We start from the raw sequence: 19,210 nt of genomic DNA, 5'->3' as shown, positions 1-19,210 counted from the left end.
ATTATATCGACGTATCAACAAAGCCATGTTTGTTTGTGAATGAAGCCACATGCCCTCTTACGCTTACTCTCAAACAGAACACAGGGCTGGACTGGCCATAGGTCATACAGGGCATTTGCCTAGTAGACTGCTGATGATTTTGTCCAGGCCTTTCTCTTTATGTAATGGTACCAGTCGTCATGCTGCTACAGCAAACGTCTCCAAATCAGATTTAAATATTAATTTTGGCTGTTGTGGTAAAAAAAAAAAAAGAAAAGAAAATACTCATATTAGATGACTAAAAAATGTTTCATGGTCTCTCTCAATGCCGGGCAGACCAGTCTTGGCTGAAAATACCCGGGATTTTGTTTTTTTTAGCCCATTCCAGCCCTGACAGAACAGGAGGCCTAAGAGCCCAGCATTCTGACCCATCCTTTAGAGCAGCCTGCCCCCTCTGGTCACATGCGGTAGCGCAACTGTCTGCACAGACTCCCATGAGACCGTTAGGCCTACCCAGCAGCCTGTGACAGCTTCTTGGCGGGATGCCCACTCCGAAATGCCACAGTCCCCTCTTTCCAAAACCTCCCTTCGTCCCTTGTGGATAGGGAGTGGGTACCAGGGGAACGTTTTTTTTTAAATACCTACTTACCCCCTCCTCCCACCCCTCCTGTCCTGTGTGACTGCTGGCATGACGGGCCCTCACCCGTGCCCTCATAAACCAGGCGGGGGCCAACAGACTCCAGGCTCTCACGTGGACCGAGCTGCCAGGCTGCCTCGTGCCTATACCCAATGCCCGTGCCCTGCCGAGATATTTCCATGCCCAGATACCTTCGCTCGCAAACATTTAGGATTGTTGTTGTTGTTGTTATTCTTTTTATTCTTATTACTCTACTTCTTCTTCTTCTTCTTGTTATTCCTCTTCTAATTATTATTATCATTTGCAGTATGAGGCATTAACTATATAGCAAAACACTACAGCCAAAGCACCCACATCGAGGATAAATGAATGCAATGATCAATTTCTCTTGTTGACGTCTTAAAACAATAATGAGTGCATCCTTAGTACATACTAGGGACCTAAGAGAATAGATGAACTCATTCACTCACTCTGTTTTTATTTTTTACTTATGTGTGACTCACATTAATATGATGTTAATTATTCTTCTCTTCAGGGATGTATCAAAACCGAGGCGATTAGCCAAGAGGAGATTGGTCTGGAATCTGGAAACAGCAATCAAGCCACACCCCCTATTCCTGTGCCCGCCATAGTCAAGGTATGAGGTCATCACCTCTTTAAAACTGAGACACAACTTATTCGACTGCTTTAAAGTTATACATTTTTGTGATTATTTTTTTTAAATAAATGAGCTTATTTAACACCTCCCCTTCAGTTAAGGTTAAGCTTCTGTGTAACTTAGACATGGAGTATTAAAAGTGCAGTACGTAATACTTTTTTAGTTCATTTCCGGAATTCACGCTGCCCATTATGCAATGCTATCTTTTTTTGGCGAATACTCACCACCACCATCAAATTCTAAGCATTCCTTATGACTTCGAAAATTTGACTTTTCATACATGAAAAGGTGGATCTTCTCCATGTCTGCCATTTTCTGACACTTTTAGCTGCAAAAACGTACTCTACTTTGATTATACTAGTAAATATTAGTTTATTAGTTTGTAAACCAGAATGCATTGAAATGGCAAAGTGTGCAGGCATGCTAAACAGCAAAAGCAGCAGTGTGCCATCACGAATGTGGCCAATATGTTCTGTGTTATACTGCATGTAAAGCACCTATAGTATGAGTTTCTAGAAAAAGCAATATACAAAACTGTGTACATGTACTATACTTAAGGGGACACTGTGTGAGATTTTTAGTTGTTTATTTCCAGAACTCTGCTGCCCATTCACTAATGTTACCTTTTTCATGAATACTTACCACCAGCATCAAATTCTAAGTATTCATTATGACTGGAAAAATTGCACTTTTCATACATGAAAAGGGGGATCTTCTCCATGGTCCGCCATTTTGAATTTCCAAAAATAGCCATTTTAGCTGCAGAAATGACTGTACTTGGACCATACTAGAAAATATTTGTTTAATACTTAGTAAACTTTCATGTAAAGATCAAATTTGGCAATAGGCAGCCCAGTTTCAATGAGCAGCATAGTTGCAGTACGTTTTTTGACCATTTCCTGCACAGTGTCCCTTTAAAACCTCCCAAGATGTTCCTGTCCATTATAGACAGGTCATCGGCTGGGAAAATTAGGCCTTTCGTCCTACCGCACTTTTCTCTGTGGATTACTGACCAGAAGGCCTATTGGAAGAAATTAAAACATGGGGCCACGTCAATTTTTGCTCAGAATTCAATATGGCCACCATTTTCCAAAATGACTTGTTTTCATGCATTATTACATTGTACTATAAGGTGATATTCATGAACGATTAACTACTTTCAGCACTATTCTGTCCTATTTCCTTACATACATGTTTACAAAGTTGACTAAACTAAAACAAATGAAAATAAAGTTGTCCACCTTGCAATATCCAAAGGAAAGTGCTTAAATTATGATTTAAATGCACATACAGAGTCTATGGCTGTGAAAATTAGGCCTATTGTCCTGTCAGGGTTTTCACAGTGGATTACAGACCAGAAGGCCTATTGAAAAAGATTCACCAGCTGGTTGCCATCTCAAATGTGCTCCAAAATTGAAAATGTTCTCTGTTTTTCAGAATGGCAGACTTTCATACATTTTTCTCAATACTGCAAGACCATAATTATCAATAGACAACCTATTTTCAGTGAAATTCTGTCCTATCTCCTATCTACAGACGTGAGTACAAAGGTTGGCAACAGAATGATGTAAATATATATCTTGCCCCTTTGAAATATCCTAAGGATTGTTGTCAGAAAATTATTGAATTACACATACACAGTTGACTGCTGAAATAAGGCTATTGACCTGCCAAACTTTTCACATTAGATTACTGACCAAAAGTTTTTCAGGCCTACATTTTTTTGCATAAAGCAAGGATGAGTGTGTGTGCGTGTGTGCCCGCGCGTATACCCCTCTCATTTTTCCCCTGCTCTACAGTGTCTTTCCCCCACACACTATTCTGCCTCCCCCACCCCCTCACTCATCCCCCCCCACACACTATTCTGCCCCACCCCACCCCCCACACACACACACGTTTTTGCCCCCCCCAACCCCCTCACTCATCTCCCCCATGCTACTCTGCCCCCCACCCTCACTCACCCCCCACTATTCTGCCCCCCACGCTCACCACCCCCTGACTCATTCTACCCCCACCCCCCCCCAAAACACTCGCCCACCCCCCATCAGATGTGAAAAGTTTGGCAGGTCGACCCCCCCGACTGAACTTACCCCCCCACACAAACACACACACACATTCTGCCCCCCTGAACCCCCCACACCTCCTCACTCATCCCCCCACAAACTATTCTGCCCACCCACCCCCCAATTCAATCCGACTCATTTCCCCCCCCCCCCACTCTGCCCCCATACCCCTGCTCACCCCCTCATTCATCCCCCTGCTCCTCCACATCATTCGGTCCCCCCTACCCCGCCACCTTACCCCCCCAAAACACACACACCCGGCAGAGATTCTTTAAGTATATAGAGATATGCCAACATAATAGGTTTCTATGGGCACCTAACGTGACCAGGTTCCGGTCTGCCTAAAGGGGCGTGTCATAATACTCCTAGCATTGAATAGAACAGTCCTTAGGTCTGCCTAGGTCTGCCTAAAGGGGGATTTCCCCCTCTCCCCCTTGCAATAATAGAACCCGGAAACAATGGGCCAATGGAACCTCTCTCTCTCTACTCTCTCTGCACCCGGTCTACTGTGTCTGTCAGTGTATGTAAAGAACATGCACCCACACACGCACGCACGCACACACACGCGCACACACACACACACACACACACACACACACACACACACACACACACACACACACACACACACACACACACACACACAGTTTGGCAGGACAATATGCCTTTTTTTCAGCAGTCCACTGTGTTTGTGAAATTCAGTCATTTGACAACATTCCTTTGGATATTTCAAAGTGGCAAGATATATATATCTATGCCTTTTTCTAGTCAACCTTTATACTCACGCCTGTAAGAAGATAGGACAATTTAACTGAAAAATAGGTAATCTTCATTGATAATTATGGCCTTACAGTATTGAGAAAAATGTGTGAAAGTCTGCAATTCTGAAAAACAGAGATTTTTTTTAAATTTTGGAGGACATAGATGGCCCCAAGTTTTAATCTTTTTCAATAGGCCTTCTGGTCTGCAATCCACTGTGAAAACCCTGACAGGACAATAGGCCTAATTTTCCCAGCCATAGACTCTCTATGTGCATTTCAATCATTATTTTCAGCACTTTCCTTTGGATATTGCAAGGTGGCCAACTTTATTTTCATTTGTTTTAGTTTAGTCAACCTTTGTAAACATGTATGTAAGGAAATAGGACAGAATAGTGCTGAAAGTAGCTAATCATTCATGAATATCACGTTATAGTACAATGTAATAATGCATGAAAACAAGTCATTTTGGAAAATGGCGGCCATATTGAATTCTGAGCAAAAATTGACGTGGCCCCATGTTTTAATTTCTTCCAATAGGCCTTCTGGTCAGTAATCCACAGAGAAAAGTGCAGTAGGACGAAAGGCCTAATTTTCCCAGCTGATGACCTGTCTATTACATTACATTACATTTCACTTAGCTGACGCTTTCATTTTATTCAAAGCGACTTACAGTTATTATTTGGCCGGGTATTGGTTACAGTCCCTGAAGCAATGTGGGGTTAGGTGCCTTGCTCAAGGGCACTTCAGCCATGGAGATGTAGGTGAGGGAGGATTCGAACCTCAAACCCCCAGATTGAAAGACCAACTCTATAACCACTAGGCCACTGCTGTCCACCTCTCAGACTGATCAAATAAAGTCGAAAAAAGACCAACAACAACAAAAACAGCAATGTGCCATTACTGCCTGTAAAGCACCTATGAGTTTCTAGAAAAAAGCAATATACAAAACTGTGTACATGTACTATATACATAAAGCCTCCCAAGATGTCGGACAAGAACCGGCACAAGAAGCCCAAGGACATCAAGCCCAAGGTCAGGAAGTTGAAGTACCACCAGTACATTCCCCCGGACCAGAAGGCAGAGAAGTCTCCTCCGCCCATGGACTCCGCCTACGCGCGCCTGCTACAGCAGCAACAGCTCTTCCTGCAGCTGCAGATACTCAGCCAACAGAAACACCAGCACCACCACCAGGTAGGGAGTATGTACTGTCTTAATGAACTGTATGAGTGTGAAAGAACAGCACAACCGTCAGGTACCGAGTATGCATTGTCTTAGGGTACGTTCCAATATGCAACCTTGCTTCCTCCACTTGTGCTTGTGGCCTCGCCCCGCCTCCTGGCCCCTCCTCCGTGGAGAAAGCAATAAAGTTTCCCAGCTGTCAGCCTAACCACAACAACTTTTGGGGGACTGTTTTTCATTCACCATCCCAATTGCAAATGAGAAAAAGACTTTACAATTGAGCTTTTGCAGGATATTGAAATATAATGCTGTTGTCAGTGATGTCATCATGACATATTACTTCCTGGTACGAGGCCACAAGCACAAGTGGAGGAAGCAAGGTCGCATATTGGAACGCACACTTAATGTACTGCATGAGTGTGACCTACTACCAGCACCAACATCAGTGTCGTAACGCAGTCCTTCATGTGTCATAAACATTATGTCAATGTCATGAACAAGTTTATGCCGTTGTCATTAAGTGACATTCGGTTATGGTAAAAACAGCCCTAGCAATGTCAACTTTCCATGACCATAAAGCGGTAACGACATTGACACCATGACTCGTCCATGACTGAGTCATCATGCTGTTTTGACACTATTATGTCATACGCGTCAAGTCAAGTGTAACCACATAGTTTTGCCGTGTACCTCCACAGCATCATCATCAACACCAACAGCAGCAGCAACAGCAGCAGCATTCCCAATGCTCTCAGACTCAGCAGCATCAGCAACAGACTCAGCAGCAGCAACAGCAGCAGCAGCAGCAGCAGGTTCAGCAGACCCAGAGCTTCAGCTACCAGCCCCTGCACCAGCAGCAAGCCAACAGGTTAGTGGGTCAAAGACGTTTCTTTGGGCTCAGACGTCAGGTGGCACAACAACAACAACATTTACATGTAATGCCCATAAATTAATTAGTAATTAGAGGTTGATGTGCTGCAATGAATATGCGTCTTAGCTAGTCCACTAAAAACAAACAAACAATCCAAAGTGGCATTCTCTTCTCTTCCTCTGCAGGCCACATGGTGAGCAGATGTCCACGTGTGGCTCTGGCACCCCCAGTGGTGCGGTGGGCACCTCGTCCTCCGCCTCTTCCCCGGTCAAGACCTCTTACAGCAGCCCCCCCACCATTAACCCTACCAAGTTGGGCCCCCTGCCGCCCAACCTCGACGACCTCAAGGTACACCATGCGGCATGTTTAAGACAAATATCACTTACTGTATTACTTACTGTGCACTAACACTTACTATGTTTCACTACGGCTTCTTACTGAGGGTTGCCAACCAAAACATCTCATTAACCATATGCATTGCTGGTGTATTGATGACTGGCAATAATATAAAATCATTGCCACAGCTAATGGGGATCCAACCAATAAACAAACAATAAACAAACAATATAAAAGCCAACGGGCAACATCCTTGGTGAAGGGCCTTTCTTAAAAATAAAAGTTAAAAGCCTTTATTTTCCAAGCTACGCTACACTAGTCTATTCCATTCCACTCTACTCTACTGCACTCTTCTGAGATATTTGGATGAACCTTGTTCATCTTTGACCACAGTTAGGTTACAGGTGCATATGAAGAGTTCAGATGCAAAACCCCCTAAGTGCCTTTTCAGAAAATAATCTTAATTCATTTTTATTTAACACAAAGCTTTCAAAATTGCATATTTTTTTATTTTATTTATGTAATATAACTATTTATATGTATTATCAAGTACATGAATGTAAACCAAACCAACAACGGGGTTCTCTAAAAACATAGAAGTGCAGGTCTTCAGAAATGGAGTTAGGGGGTTTTGCATCTGAACTCTTCATATACATAAGATTGTGTATGTAAACTATGTAGCTTTGAGACATAATATGATGCTGATTATTTGTTAAGCAAGGTCAATGAGGTAAATACTGATAACTGTCATGGGAGCAGAGTTAGTGTTAAGTGGAAGTAGTAGTACTCCTACAGATGTAATTACAAAACTACTATATTACAAATGATTGAAATCATGAAATATCACGCCACTAGTGTGAGAGCTTCGTTACAAAACGATGTATATCCATTTTGGAAGATTTTAGGTAATTGACATTTTTGTATTAGGCATTCCATGTTTAAAGAGTATGTTCTCAACATATTTGAATGGCAAGAATTCACACATAAATGATAGGACTGCTGAACAGTCATTTCCAATAATAAAATGCAAAAGTCAAAAATGGTGGATACGTTGTTTCGCAGCGAAACTCTTGAGTTACATCTTCTTTATATAAGTCTGGGGGGTGGGTGTACCCTGGCAGGAGAAATAGTGGGGCGATTCCAAGCTCATCTGTCTGTCTGCAGGACTTTCTTCTTTCCCGCATGTCCGTATCACTTTCTGTTTTCCATGCCTCTGCTTACTCCTCATGTCCCTCCGCATATCTGTATCTTGTTTACGTCTCCTTTGGGATAAAAGTGTCTGTTAACTGTAACGTAAAGTATGTGCACACGACATAAACTTCAAATATTTGCTTGTTATATACTGCGCTACAGGCTGCCTGTAGTATAGCATGCGGACATGGCAGTTAGGCCCGGTGTGTGTTTATGCACACGCTGTTGTTAGGAGTTTTACCTAAACAACATTATTCTGTATTTAGTAAATGCGTTTTCTGCCAACATATGCACTGTTTCTTTCCAAACTCGCTTATGGGACAGTTTTAGACCGTCTTGGGTGGGAAAGCAAATTCAGACGAGCCATTTGCCAAGTTGAGGAGCCATTGAAACTGTTTTGAAAACATCAGTCGAGGGTTGAAAAAACTACTTAGTTTGTTTTTGTATCAGAACCTCTTTAAACGATACAGTATTTCTGAAAACATACTGGTTTTCGGAGTTTTAGAATGCTCATTTCAAAACTTTGGATTTGAAAATATCCCATTTCAGGGAGCTAAAATGTGCTTGTCACAACAGAGTTTTTATTTTTTATCCACATGAACAAGGAGCAGTGCGGCAGGACGGTACCATGCCCAGGGTACCTCAGTAATGGAGGAGGATGGTCAGCACTGGTTTATTACTCCCCCCCACCTACCTGGCGGGTTGGGAGTCCAAACGGCAACCTTTGGCCTGAAAGGCCAAACGCCCTAACCGCTTACCCATGACTTGAATCATTTTTGCCTCCTCAGGACTTTTAATATCTGTAAATCGCTTTGGATAAAAGCGTTGTTGGATAAAAGCGTTGTTTGGATAAAAGCTAAGTGTGAAGTAATGTAATGTAATGCAATGTAAATGAACCTTGTTTGCCTAATCCCCTCAGGTATCGGAGTTGAGGCAGCAGCTGAGGATTCGCGGCATGCCGGTGTCCGGCACCAAGACCGCCCTCATCGAGAGGCTGCGCCCCTTCCGCGACCCCAGCGGCAGCTCCCCCGGGTCCCAGGCCAGCGACATCACCACGGTTACCTTCCCCGTGACGCCCACCGGCTCGATGTCCTCCTACCAGTCGCCGGGCTCGGCTGGTCCCATGTCTCACGGCGGCGGCGGCGGCGTTGGTGGAGGAGGTAAGGGTGTACATAATCATCGATATGTATCAATGCATCGATGACCGAATCATATCGTATCGTGGGCCATTCTTAAAGGGACAGTTTGGTCAATTTCAACATGCAGTTGTAATCCTCACACTACCCTGGACTTGTCAGTGCCTGAGATTTTTTTTTCTCCTTCTTCAGCCGTTTCCAAGATCCTGGTCATTGTAATGGGGGCAGCTCTTTGTTTACATTTCAAAAAAACATTTTTATTTATTCCCAAAAACATCCAAAAGGTTATAAAACATCAGCAGACAACTAGCAAACAGCAGTACCTTTTGGGAAAATATTTGGAGTTGGCCTACGTTTCATTTTTTAAAAATGTAAACAAACGCTGCCCCCATTAGAATTGCTCATATCTCGGAAAGGGCTGAGCCGAAAAATGTGGCATCACCAGGTACTGACAAGTCAAGGGTAGCGTGAGCAATACAACTGCATGTTGAAATTGACCAAACTGTCCCTTTAAGTATCAATGCCCCAGCTCCATAACGTAATCAGGAACATTTTGATATAATTTTAAATAAAATTACGCAAAAAAAACAGTTTTTTTTATTGTTGCTCAATAATCATGATTAATAATCGTGATTTCGATTTTGATCCCAATAATCATGATTATAATTTTTTTCTCCATAATCGTGCACCCCTAGGAGGAGGAGGAGGAGGGTTCTTCCCGTTCTGCAGTACTGGCTCCACGCCGCCCATCTCTCCCGCCTCCTCGGAGCTGAGCGGCTCCCTGCCCGACAGCTTCAGCGACGTCACCATGTCCTCGCCGCAGTTCGGCCTGCACGCCTCCTCCTCTTCCCCTGGACACCTGAGCGCTGATGAGGGAGGCCTGGCCATGGGGCTCGGAGGAGGTGGAGGAACGAGTGGAGGAAGCAACGGAGGTGGGTGTGGAGTTCCAGTGGGACTTTTACTTTTAGTTATTGTCTTAATAATCAGGAGTGAAAATGGAGGAAGCTTTGGATGAGGAGGAGTATGAGGAAGTGTGGGAGGTGGTGAAAGTGGTGTTACCTTTAATTTACACATAGTAAATAATCATTCACTTCATTCATTCATTCATTCATTCATTCATTCATTCATTCATTCCTTCCTTCCTTCATTTATCCATCCATCCATCTATCCATCCAACAATTCATTCATTCATTCATTCATTCATTCATTCATTCATTCATTCATTTCTTTCTTCACAGATCCATCCGGTGAAGGAGGGTCTGGATTGGACGCGGAGAAGGACAAGATGCTGGTGGAGAAGCAGAAGGTGATCGAGGAGCTCACCTGGAAACTGCACCAGGAGCAGCGGCAGGTGGAGGAGCTTCGCATGCAGCTGCACAAGCGCAAACGCTCCCACGGCAGCCTCCAGGACCAACCCCTTCCTCCTCCCCCACCTCCTCCTCCACCTCATCATCATCATCATCTTCATCCTCATCCTACTTATACATCTGGTCCTCAGCAGCCAGCAGCCACAGGCCCTCAGCATCCTTCATCCCAGGGCCAGAATGGACCAATGGCTCCCCATCACCATGGCGGCCACCAACAGCATCAGCATCAGCACCAGCAGCCTCCACATGGCCTCCACATGCATCCCAACAGCTCCAGCTCCAGCTCCAACTCCAGCTCCCACCAGATGCAGCATAATTTCTATGGCAACGTGTCTGTGAAGCAGGAGCACGTGACCTCCAGCTGTCCTCTGGCCTCCAAGGCCATGAAGAACAACAACAACAGCAATGGCGGCCATCAAAATGGCGGAAATGGAAACGGTGGAAGCTGCATGGAGGGCATGGGGGCTCACTGCGGCATGATGGGAGCTCCACAGCGCTGTCCCGGCGATGTCGTCCCGCCATCTCGCAGCCCTTCTTCCTCCGGTGTTGTCGGTGGTGGTCTGTCGGCTTTCCTCAGCCCGCAGTGTTCTCCGCAGGACTCGCCAGGTGGCAACAAGACGTCCGGTAGCCCACAGCCCAGCAGTCTGTCCTCATCCTCGTCCCCCAGCCACTCCTACATGATGACGCCCCCTATGGGGCGCGATGGAGGTTGCTCTCACTCGCAGACCGGAACCAGGCCTCGTAACATGCAGGTGGGTCAGTGACAAATACACTAAGGGTCTGTATAATGACAAATAATAAAATCATTATTCATGAATATTTCCATCAGAATTTGACCTGTTTTGAACAGCTTGAAATGTGTATTTCAATGTTTTTACCGTTACGCCACATGACATTTTTTTACCTTTATACTCTCATTATTCTATCAAAATTAATTAAATCAAAATAAATTGTGCTAGGTTTCTAAAAAGACAATGTATTGAAGTATGTTTAGTAAGAAGTAAGTCTATTTTTGACATTTTGACCTGTCCTACTAAAACAAATCATAGGAACACAAAAAAAGTGATGTCATGTCTTTCACCTTGGGGAAGGACTGTTGAGATGTTTCCCACAATAAAACAAAATGAGGATTGTTATATAATCTAATCTTATAAATCTTTGAACAATTAGCTGTGACTTTGTGCAGATTATTACAAATCTTTGCCAGATTACAGACAAATCGTTGCCTATTATCTGGTCCCAAAGTTGAACTTAAAAATACTACATGTGTAATGCAGATAAAGTTACATTTAATGCAGGGTTTGTTCCGAGGGCACAATATTCAGAGCTCTGACTTTTAACTCTTACATAAATTATGAGCTCTCTTAGTTTATCAAGAGTGGAATGCTCGTTTTTTTTCTAATCATATACAGCCTTCTCTTTTCAGGAATTAAATTTATGAATGCACCCTTGGGCCACGTACTGTGGATTTGTTTACTTGAACTGACACACATGTAGTGACAATACAGCCGAATGCAGTCTCATTTAATGCAATGCTATCTAACAAATCTTATTTTAGCCAACTAATTTAGCCAACTATGTCGGGAGCGTACCTATGTTCCCCAGGTCCTATGTTCCCCTGTCTTTGTATGGGACAGGGGAACTTAGGACCCTTAACTAAGAAAGGGTTCTATGTTCCCCGCATTGTTGTTTTCAAATTGTGCCCTTCCCAAAACCATCCCTAAACCTAACCTGTCAGTAATGCAATGTTTCTGAGTTGTACATTTGTGCCCTGACCAAAACTATCCCTAAACCTAACCTGTCAGAGGTGCAACAACAACCTGCGCTTAGTCATGCGGCAGCGGTTGCGGGGAACATAGGACTTGGGGAACATAGGACCCGGGGAACATAGGGATGACCCCACTATGTTACCCCACTGTATTAAGGAGAAATAAGGAACATAACACATCTGACCCCTTGTGTGTTTGAAGTACCTTGTTGCAAAATGACTTATACTATCTATTTTGGAACCTTGTGGAAAATTGACATGTTTATATTGGTCCTTGTATTGCAATGCATCACAAAATGCATTTCATATAGGTTTAAAAGGTATGTTCTCAAACTGGTTGAATGGCAAGAATGCACACATAGATGAAAGGATGTCTGAAGAGTCATTAATAAATAATAAAACACAAAGGTCAAAGAACGGCATTGAAGTGACTTGTTTGTTGTTGAAGTTTGTAACTTAACTCTTCGCTTGTTCCTTCATAGATCCAGCAGAAGGCTGTGAGCCAGCCCATAAGCTGCCCGTACCCCCCTGACCAGAGAGGCCTGCAGGCCCTGTACCCTCCCAGCCCAGCTGACATGGGCCTCAACGAACGGCCCTCCGCCAAAGCCAAGAACAACCACATGCAGACCAAGGTAACAACAAAAACAACAATAAAAATAGTAATAATAACTAGAAATCCACACAGATAGGGGAGACCTCCGCCAAGAAAGCGGTTTGATAGAACATTTGACTATGTTACACCCTATTTTTTTCAAGAATTAGAAACTGGAATGTCAAAATTCGACCTATCCTACAATAGTTAAGAATCTTTGAAAAAAAATATTGGATCCACATTGTAATCCAGACCACCACCAAAATTGATTCACTCATTCCTTTTGTCATTGCCAGCAACTCTAGAAAATTTCATCCAAATCCGTTCATGACATTTTGAGTTATCCTGCTGACAAACAGACGGATAGACATACCGTACAAACAAACAGACAGACAGACTAACGCGACCAAAAACATAACCTCCTTGGCGGAGGTAATAATGAGCTTAAGTAGTGGTGGTCATGCACAAAATGTTAAATGCTGATGTACATTACTTATATGACGAAACAATGCTGTTAGGATTGTCGCGTGTGCTTGACAAAGAACCTGGACAATAATCGATCGTTAGCGTTAGCTCCCTTCATTTAGTGTCCAGGGATTTCTTTGCCTAGATTTTTTTTTAATTCCCCCTGGACAGACTATTAAAAACTGGGACGGGTGGCAACACGAAATGCTGTGGTTGGTTATTTATTTATTTTAAATGTAACTGTGGTGCGTGTTGGTAATATTATTTCATGGAATACTACTTAGATTTCCCCAAGTCACACAGAGAACTCTGCGGTGTCATATTTACAGTTTCTTTTCATTGACCACCATTCACATTCAACATTCACGTCATCCACTCTTCCCTGCCCCACAAATATAGCGTCTTCCGTATCTTCTTTATCACTTGCACTCCATCCAAAAACACTGATAGATAAGCTAGTCAACCATCATTTCTTCACATTTACCATCAGTCCTCCATGTCATCATCTGGACGATAACATCTTTCGCAACAATCAACAGTGATGACAACCTGGATTCATTAGTTACAGTCCAGTGTTTCTCGACAACATCGTTGTTAACTAAGTTAGCCACTTACTTGTTTAAAATGCTAACTTGCTCACTGGTTAGCAGTTGCTAACTGGTAAACAATGATGATTTCGAGAAATTGGGTACATGTAATTTGGAATATGCGGCACTGGATTGTAGTAACGAATGAATCCAGCAGGTTGCCAATCACTGTCTCTCCATCTCATCTCGTCTCATCTCGTCCTCATTGTAGATTGCAGTTTCGCACTCCTCCTCCTCCTCCTCTCCCCGGCACCCTGGCCACAAGTGCCCTGTCACCTCCTCCTCCTCCTCCTCCTCCACTACCTCCTCCTCCACCACCACCACTGCCTTCTGTAGCTCAGAATCAGACTGCGCTGCATCCAAGATTAAACAACCCCCTTGCTATGAAGATGCAGTGAAGCAGGTAAAAAAAAAGAAAAAAAGAAATTACCCCGCTTGCCCTGCTACCTACCCCGGCCTGGCCTGTCACCCTTATTACCCCCCTGTTACCCCCATCCATAAAACCCAGCGCACCTCACCCCGCAAGCTATCTGCTTCTCCATCCCCTTACTTCCCCCAACATCCTCCCCTCCCGCCCAACAGTTGATGACTAATACATGATATTTTGTGGATACCAAGATGGCAGCCAGTCACATGACTCGTCAGTGTTGATGTTGGTGTCAGCATTCCAGCTGTGTCATGTTGATAAGAGCAACCCACCAATCTGAGCTACCCAGCCATTGCAGCCACAGTACTCCAAGGGGTTAGGGTGAGGGTTTTGGCTAGGGTTTAGGGTGAGTGTTTAGGGTTTGGGCAAGGGTTAGGATTTAGGATTTAGGGTTTAAGGGTTTAAGTGTGAGGGTTTGGATTAGGGTTAGGATTAAGGGGCTTGGGTTTGGGCTTGTACTTAGGGTTAGGGGCTAGGGGTTCAGCTTTAAGGTTATGGTTTAGGGTGAGGGTTTGGACTTTCGGCCTGGGCTATTTTATCTAATAGCCTATTGGTAGCTCATCTTCATGACGCAGTCCATCTCGACACATAACATTTTTTGAAGCGTGATTCATAGGCTTCAGCTTGTGTCTGGCATCTTGATACCCCAAATGTCAATGGATTGTCCTCGACCCCCATCTTACCTGTGTTTAACTGGCAAGGATTGCTCACACCACCTCCAGTAATGACATCTCATGCTAATCGCTACCTATTCTTCACTCCTCTGCTTTTCATTGCCGTTAGCTAAGCTACATGCTCTGGTTCATATCACAGTGGTTTTGGCTTACACCTCTGGCCACCTCTGTGTTTTTCCCTTCCTTGCACTCTAACCAATGGCCTGCTGACTGGCTAGCTAAGCTATATCCCCATGCTAAGTGAGAATGACACCGTGGTATGGATGGCTGTGCAACTAGCTTCCATCAACAGTTGTAACAGTAGCTAGCATCCGCCAGGCTTGACTTCTTTAAAGATGTTTTGATAGCGCAGCAGACCAAACATTACACACGTTTTTTGATTGAAGCAGACTAAACAATTCACTTTCAGTTTGAGCAGGTACACATATGCTCTGCCCTTTGAAGTGTGTAGACTTGTTTACTTAACCTTGTGAACCCCCGCTGCCGGTCAACAGTGTTACGTTGCCCCCTGAAGTTGTCGTAAATTATATTGGCTAAGTTTAACCCTTTGAGGATTTCCCCCCAGTTCTTCTAGAATTTTCCTCGAACACTCTACAGCTCCGTGTTACAAATATCGCAAAGTCCTTATGACATCATAATGAGAACTCAAAGGTTTGGCAAAATTCTAATCACATATTTGTGATGGTACTCCTCAAAGGGTTAATGTGTTTGCATGCCGGCAGTAGAATAACAGACCTGTCAGTGTGGGATACGTGAGCTGCAGATTACATTGAGTCATTGAAGCTGGTGGTCCTTTTTCTCTTTCAGCAACTGACTAGAAGTCAACAGATGGACGAGATACTGGATGTGCTGATCGAAAGCGGAGGTGAGTGTCATTTCTCTTTAGCAATGTCTGTTCCACAGAAAATTAGTATAGTGAGTCACATGATAAGGTTAGCATTTGCCCTTTAACATATTTAGACATATTTAGTGCACTGTAATATTGAAATATTTAATGTTGCTGTAATGTTGTAAAGCATTTTTATTATTTTCATGCTTTTATGGAACTGAATCCCTGCTTTGAAACTGAAACCTGTTGGAGTCTGAACTCCCACTGTCAGCCACACTCAGTCCAGTCAGGAGGGCTGTACATCAGCCAGTAATGATTTCCAGGCCTGGCGTTGGAGGACGTGGTCATTAAATCCCTTGTGCTGTGTGCTATGTCTCCTCCTCCCCTCCCTCCCCTCTATGTCCTCCCTTCTTCTCCTCTACAACTCCCTCCCTCCCTCTCTCCCTCCCTCCATATACCCCTCTCCTCTCCTCTCCTCTCCTCTCCTCCCCCTTGCCCCTACCTTTCCATTTTCTCTTCCGAAGAAATGCCGGCTATCTCCAAGGACGAGAGCTCCTGCTCCTGTGTAACCAAAGTCAATGTGCCTCCTCACCTTGCAGTGTCCGCAGCGGTGGGCAGCGTCACCGGTGTCACCGCCGGCGTCCACAACAAGTTCCACAGACACTACGGCCACATGGTGTCTCCGCCGCCACCGCCGCCCCAGATGCCCTTCGAGCCACACGGCCTGAGCCACACGGGCGTGGAGTGCCACCTGGACTCGCTGCTTAGCAACCCCATGGTGCGTCAAGGCGACATCGTCCTGTTGAAGCTCGGCGAGGAAGGCACCTCAGGGGAGGACATTGTCGGCATCGGGGGGGAGCATGCCGGAGGGTTCGTTGGCGCCGCCGCGTCGCACCACGACGACAAGATGCTGGTGCACCGCGACATGATGGACACCCCCCTGTCGCCCATGGCAACCAAGGTGTCGCCCGTCCCCGGCGACGGGGCCCAGGGGCTCGGCATGGCGTTCGCCGAGTCGCCGTGGGAGACCATGGAGTGGCTGGACCTGACTCCGCCCAGCTCAGCGACGGCCTTCAACTCCATGGCAACCGCCGTGCCGAGCATCTTCAACACCGAGTTCCTGGACGTCACGGACATCAACCTCAACTCAGCAATGGACCTGCACCTGGAACACTGGTGACATGGTGGCCAGATGTGACTCCACCCCTGGTGACAACGTTTCCAGATGTGGCTTGACACCACCCCTCTCGCTCTCTCTCCCTATCCCACTCTCCATCCCTCTCTCCAATACCCTCTCTCTCCTTAACCGAAGGTTGCCAGATGTCACTCCACCCTTCTTATTCCCTCTCCATCCCTCTCTCCATACCTCTCTCTATTCCTCTCTCCAGCCCTCTCTCCAATTCCCTCCTCAGCCTGAGGTCAGCTATGGACCTGCACCTGCAACACTGGCAACATGTGGGTTGACTCCACCCCTTTCGCTCTCTCTCCAGCCCTCTCTCCAACTCTCTCTCTCTCTCTCTCTCTCTCTCTCTCTCTCTCTCTCTCTCCCCTCCTCCAGTCTTCAAAACCAAGTTCCTAGACCATCACAGACATCAACCTGATCTCAGCTATGGACCTTCACCTGGGAACACTGGTGACACGGTTGCCAGATGTCACAAGAATGCTCGGTGTGAAATAACGAAAGTAGCAGACAATAAATGACTGACTCTGAATCCACTTTGGTAAATTCTACAATGGATTTGTTGATGACCAATGATTTCTAGCCCAAAAAACTGTTCAAAAACTGACCTGGAGACATCAACTTCCTCCCAATTTGAACTTAATTCTAGTTATTTCTATGGCTAGAAATCTACAGAAAAAACACCCTCTACATTTTTTTTCCACCCGCAGACGGTCATTCTAATCAGCCCAATATGGCAACAGTCATTGGTGAAGAACACAATGATGTTGGGGGTGAAAGGATGGAGCAAGGTAACAGACAATAAAAGACTGACCACGAATCAATTTTGGTAAATTCTGCAGTGGACCATCCTCTGCAGAACTGGTGAAGTACTTTATAGTAGATAACAAAAGTTTGAATCTGATTTTGACTGACATCACCTTTCGTGAATTCTGCAATGGACCTTCCATCTGGTACACTGATGAAGCTATAGCAAAGAAAACAAAACCGTGTTGGGGAGTGTTTGGAAATGAAGGGTTGCAATTGAAAGATTGAATCTGAATTTGAACGCTGACATTCCGCGCCCAGTGCCATTGTAAAGGGTCTCCATCACTCTCATCGTCACCTTTTACAAATCCAGCTGCATCCACCAATCTCTCTCATGCTATTGGCTGAAGCCAGCAGCAGCCCAATCCACCAATCCCTCCAGAGAGTGACATTCTATGAACAACATTGCTCCTCTTTGGACAACAAACAGATCTTTATTTTTGTTGTTTTGCCTTTTTTCTACAGCTGTCTTCGCCATATAGGATGGATTCCTTCCAAGTTAGTCCATTGAATGTAAAGTACAGACACCAATGTTGCCTTCTCAAAAAAACCCTACATTATATAAAAAAAGATGTTTTGCAGCAACTATGCATTCAACCACGGTCCATGAAAACTTGAACTTTTGGTTGCTGGAGTAACGACGTGTTTGTATTACTGGAAACAGGAAGTGTCTACAAATGGAATGGGACCTAATATATAATAAAAATAATAATAATAATGACGCTGAAATCCTATATGTTAAAACCATGAAGAGTGTGTAAATACTATGCTGTATTATCCAGTAGAGAAGTATGTGCTGTACATGCCTATAGACGTGACGTGTGGTGTTGGACGGTTCACAGCTGAAAACACAAGTACTATTTTTAACCATCTACTCCAACACTTAACTGTACATATTGGAATGTTCACCTTGCACCTTGAGTAGTGTAGTAGTATCTTTCACACCTTACTTATCGTTATGTTGCATATATTGATTTTTTTAATGAAATTGTAAGTCGTGCTATATTCTGTGTGAGCTTTTTTTTTTTAATCCTTTTTTAAAGACTACAAGGGCTTTCAACACATAATCTTTCTGTCAACACAGACGAACAGATTGTTGGGAAAGAAATTACCACAGTAATGTGCCTTCACTCACAATTAAGGGCTCAGATGTCCACTGCCAAAGCACAGTGCACAGTGCACAGTCACCACACTACAGTGCATCATCCCAACTGATTCACATCTAAGGTATGCCATTGGAGTCAAAAAGTGATGCACCCCTCAAAGGCGCCTTCTTGTGGCAGCATATCTTCACTGACGGTTAGGGTTAGGCGAAGTTCTCGTTTTAAGTGTCCCTCCCCGACAACATGCAATGTGGCAGGTATGCCCTAGACGTCAAAAATTTCCGCCTGGTCAACAGTGGTCAGAAATTGACGAGTTGGGATGAGACTGTTGCACTGCACAACACAGGACCTACGGGGCCAAATGCAAAGCCAATGAAGCAATGAAATGAATGGTGCTGTATGACTGTTAGGTTGTGCTCGAGCCTTCTCCAAAACCATGACTACATTGTTGGGCTTAAGAATGTGTTAAATGTATACTGCCGCTCCATGACAACTTTGTACATTGTGTGTGTGTGTGTGTGTGTGTTTCCCCTTTCATTTATAATCCTTCTGATCTGGGGTGCATTTCTCGAAGCCATAGTTGCTAATTATGTTAGCTAC

At 44.5% G+C, this 19,210-nt stretch overlaps 1 protein-coding gene across 1 annotated transcript in view; it reads left to right on the top strand.

The window, feature by feature from the left end:
* myocd (myocardin) overlaps positions 1 to 17,005 on the top strand; it is a 62,342-nt gene extending 45,337 nt beyond the window's left edge. Inside the window, exons 7-17 of the mRNA XM_063221933.1 lie at positions 1,152 to 1,253; positions 5,074 to 5,289; positions 5,976 to 6,145; positions 6,334 to 6,496; positions 8,595 to 8,808; positions 9,519 to 9,743; positions 10,050 to 10,930; positions 12,429 to 12,578; positions 13,802 to 13,993; positions 15,499 to 15,556; positions 16,045 to 17,005. Coding sequence (XP_063078003.1) covers positions 1,152 to 1,253; positions 5,074 to 5,289; positions 5,976 to 6,145; positions 6,334 to 6,496; positions 8,595 to 8,808; positions 9,519 to 9,743; positions 10,050 to 10,930; positions 12,429 to 12,578; positions 13,802 to 13,993; positions 15,499 to 15,556; positions 16,045 to 16,700 — 3,027 coding nt within the window. The 3' untranslated portion in view covers positions 16,701 to 17,005. The remainder of the gene's footprint in view (positions 1 to 1,151; positions 1,254 to 5,073; positions 5,290 to 5,975; positions 6,146 to 6,333; positions 6,497 to 8,594; positions 8,809 to 9,518; positions 9,744 to 10,049; positions 10,931 to 12,428; positions 12,579 to 13,801; positions 13,994 to 15,498; positions 15,557 to 16,044) is intronic.
* The last annotated feature ends 2,205 nt before the right edge of the window (positions 17,006 to 19,210 follow it).

This window comes from Engraulis encrasicolus, chromosome 17 (assembly GCF_034702125.1).
Source record: "Engraulis encrasicolus isolate BLACKSEA-1 chromosome 17, IST_EnEncr_1.0, whole genome shotgun sequence".
In the NCBI taxonomy this organism is placed as follows: domain Eukaryota; kingdom Metazoa; phylum Chordata; class Actinopteri; order Clupeiformes; family Engraulidae; genus Engraulis; species Engraulis encrasicolus.
This window is presented reverse-complemented; position numbering and strand designations above follow the sequence as displayed.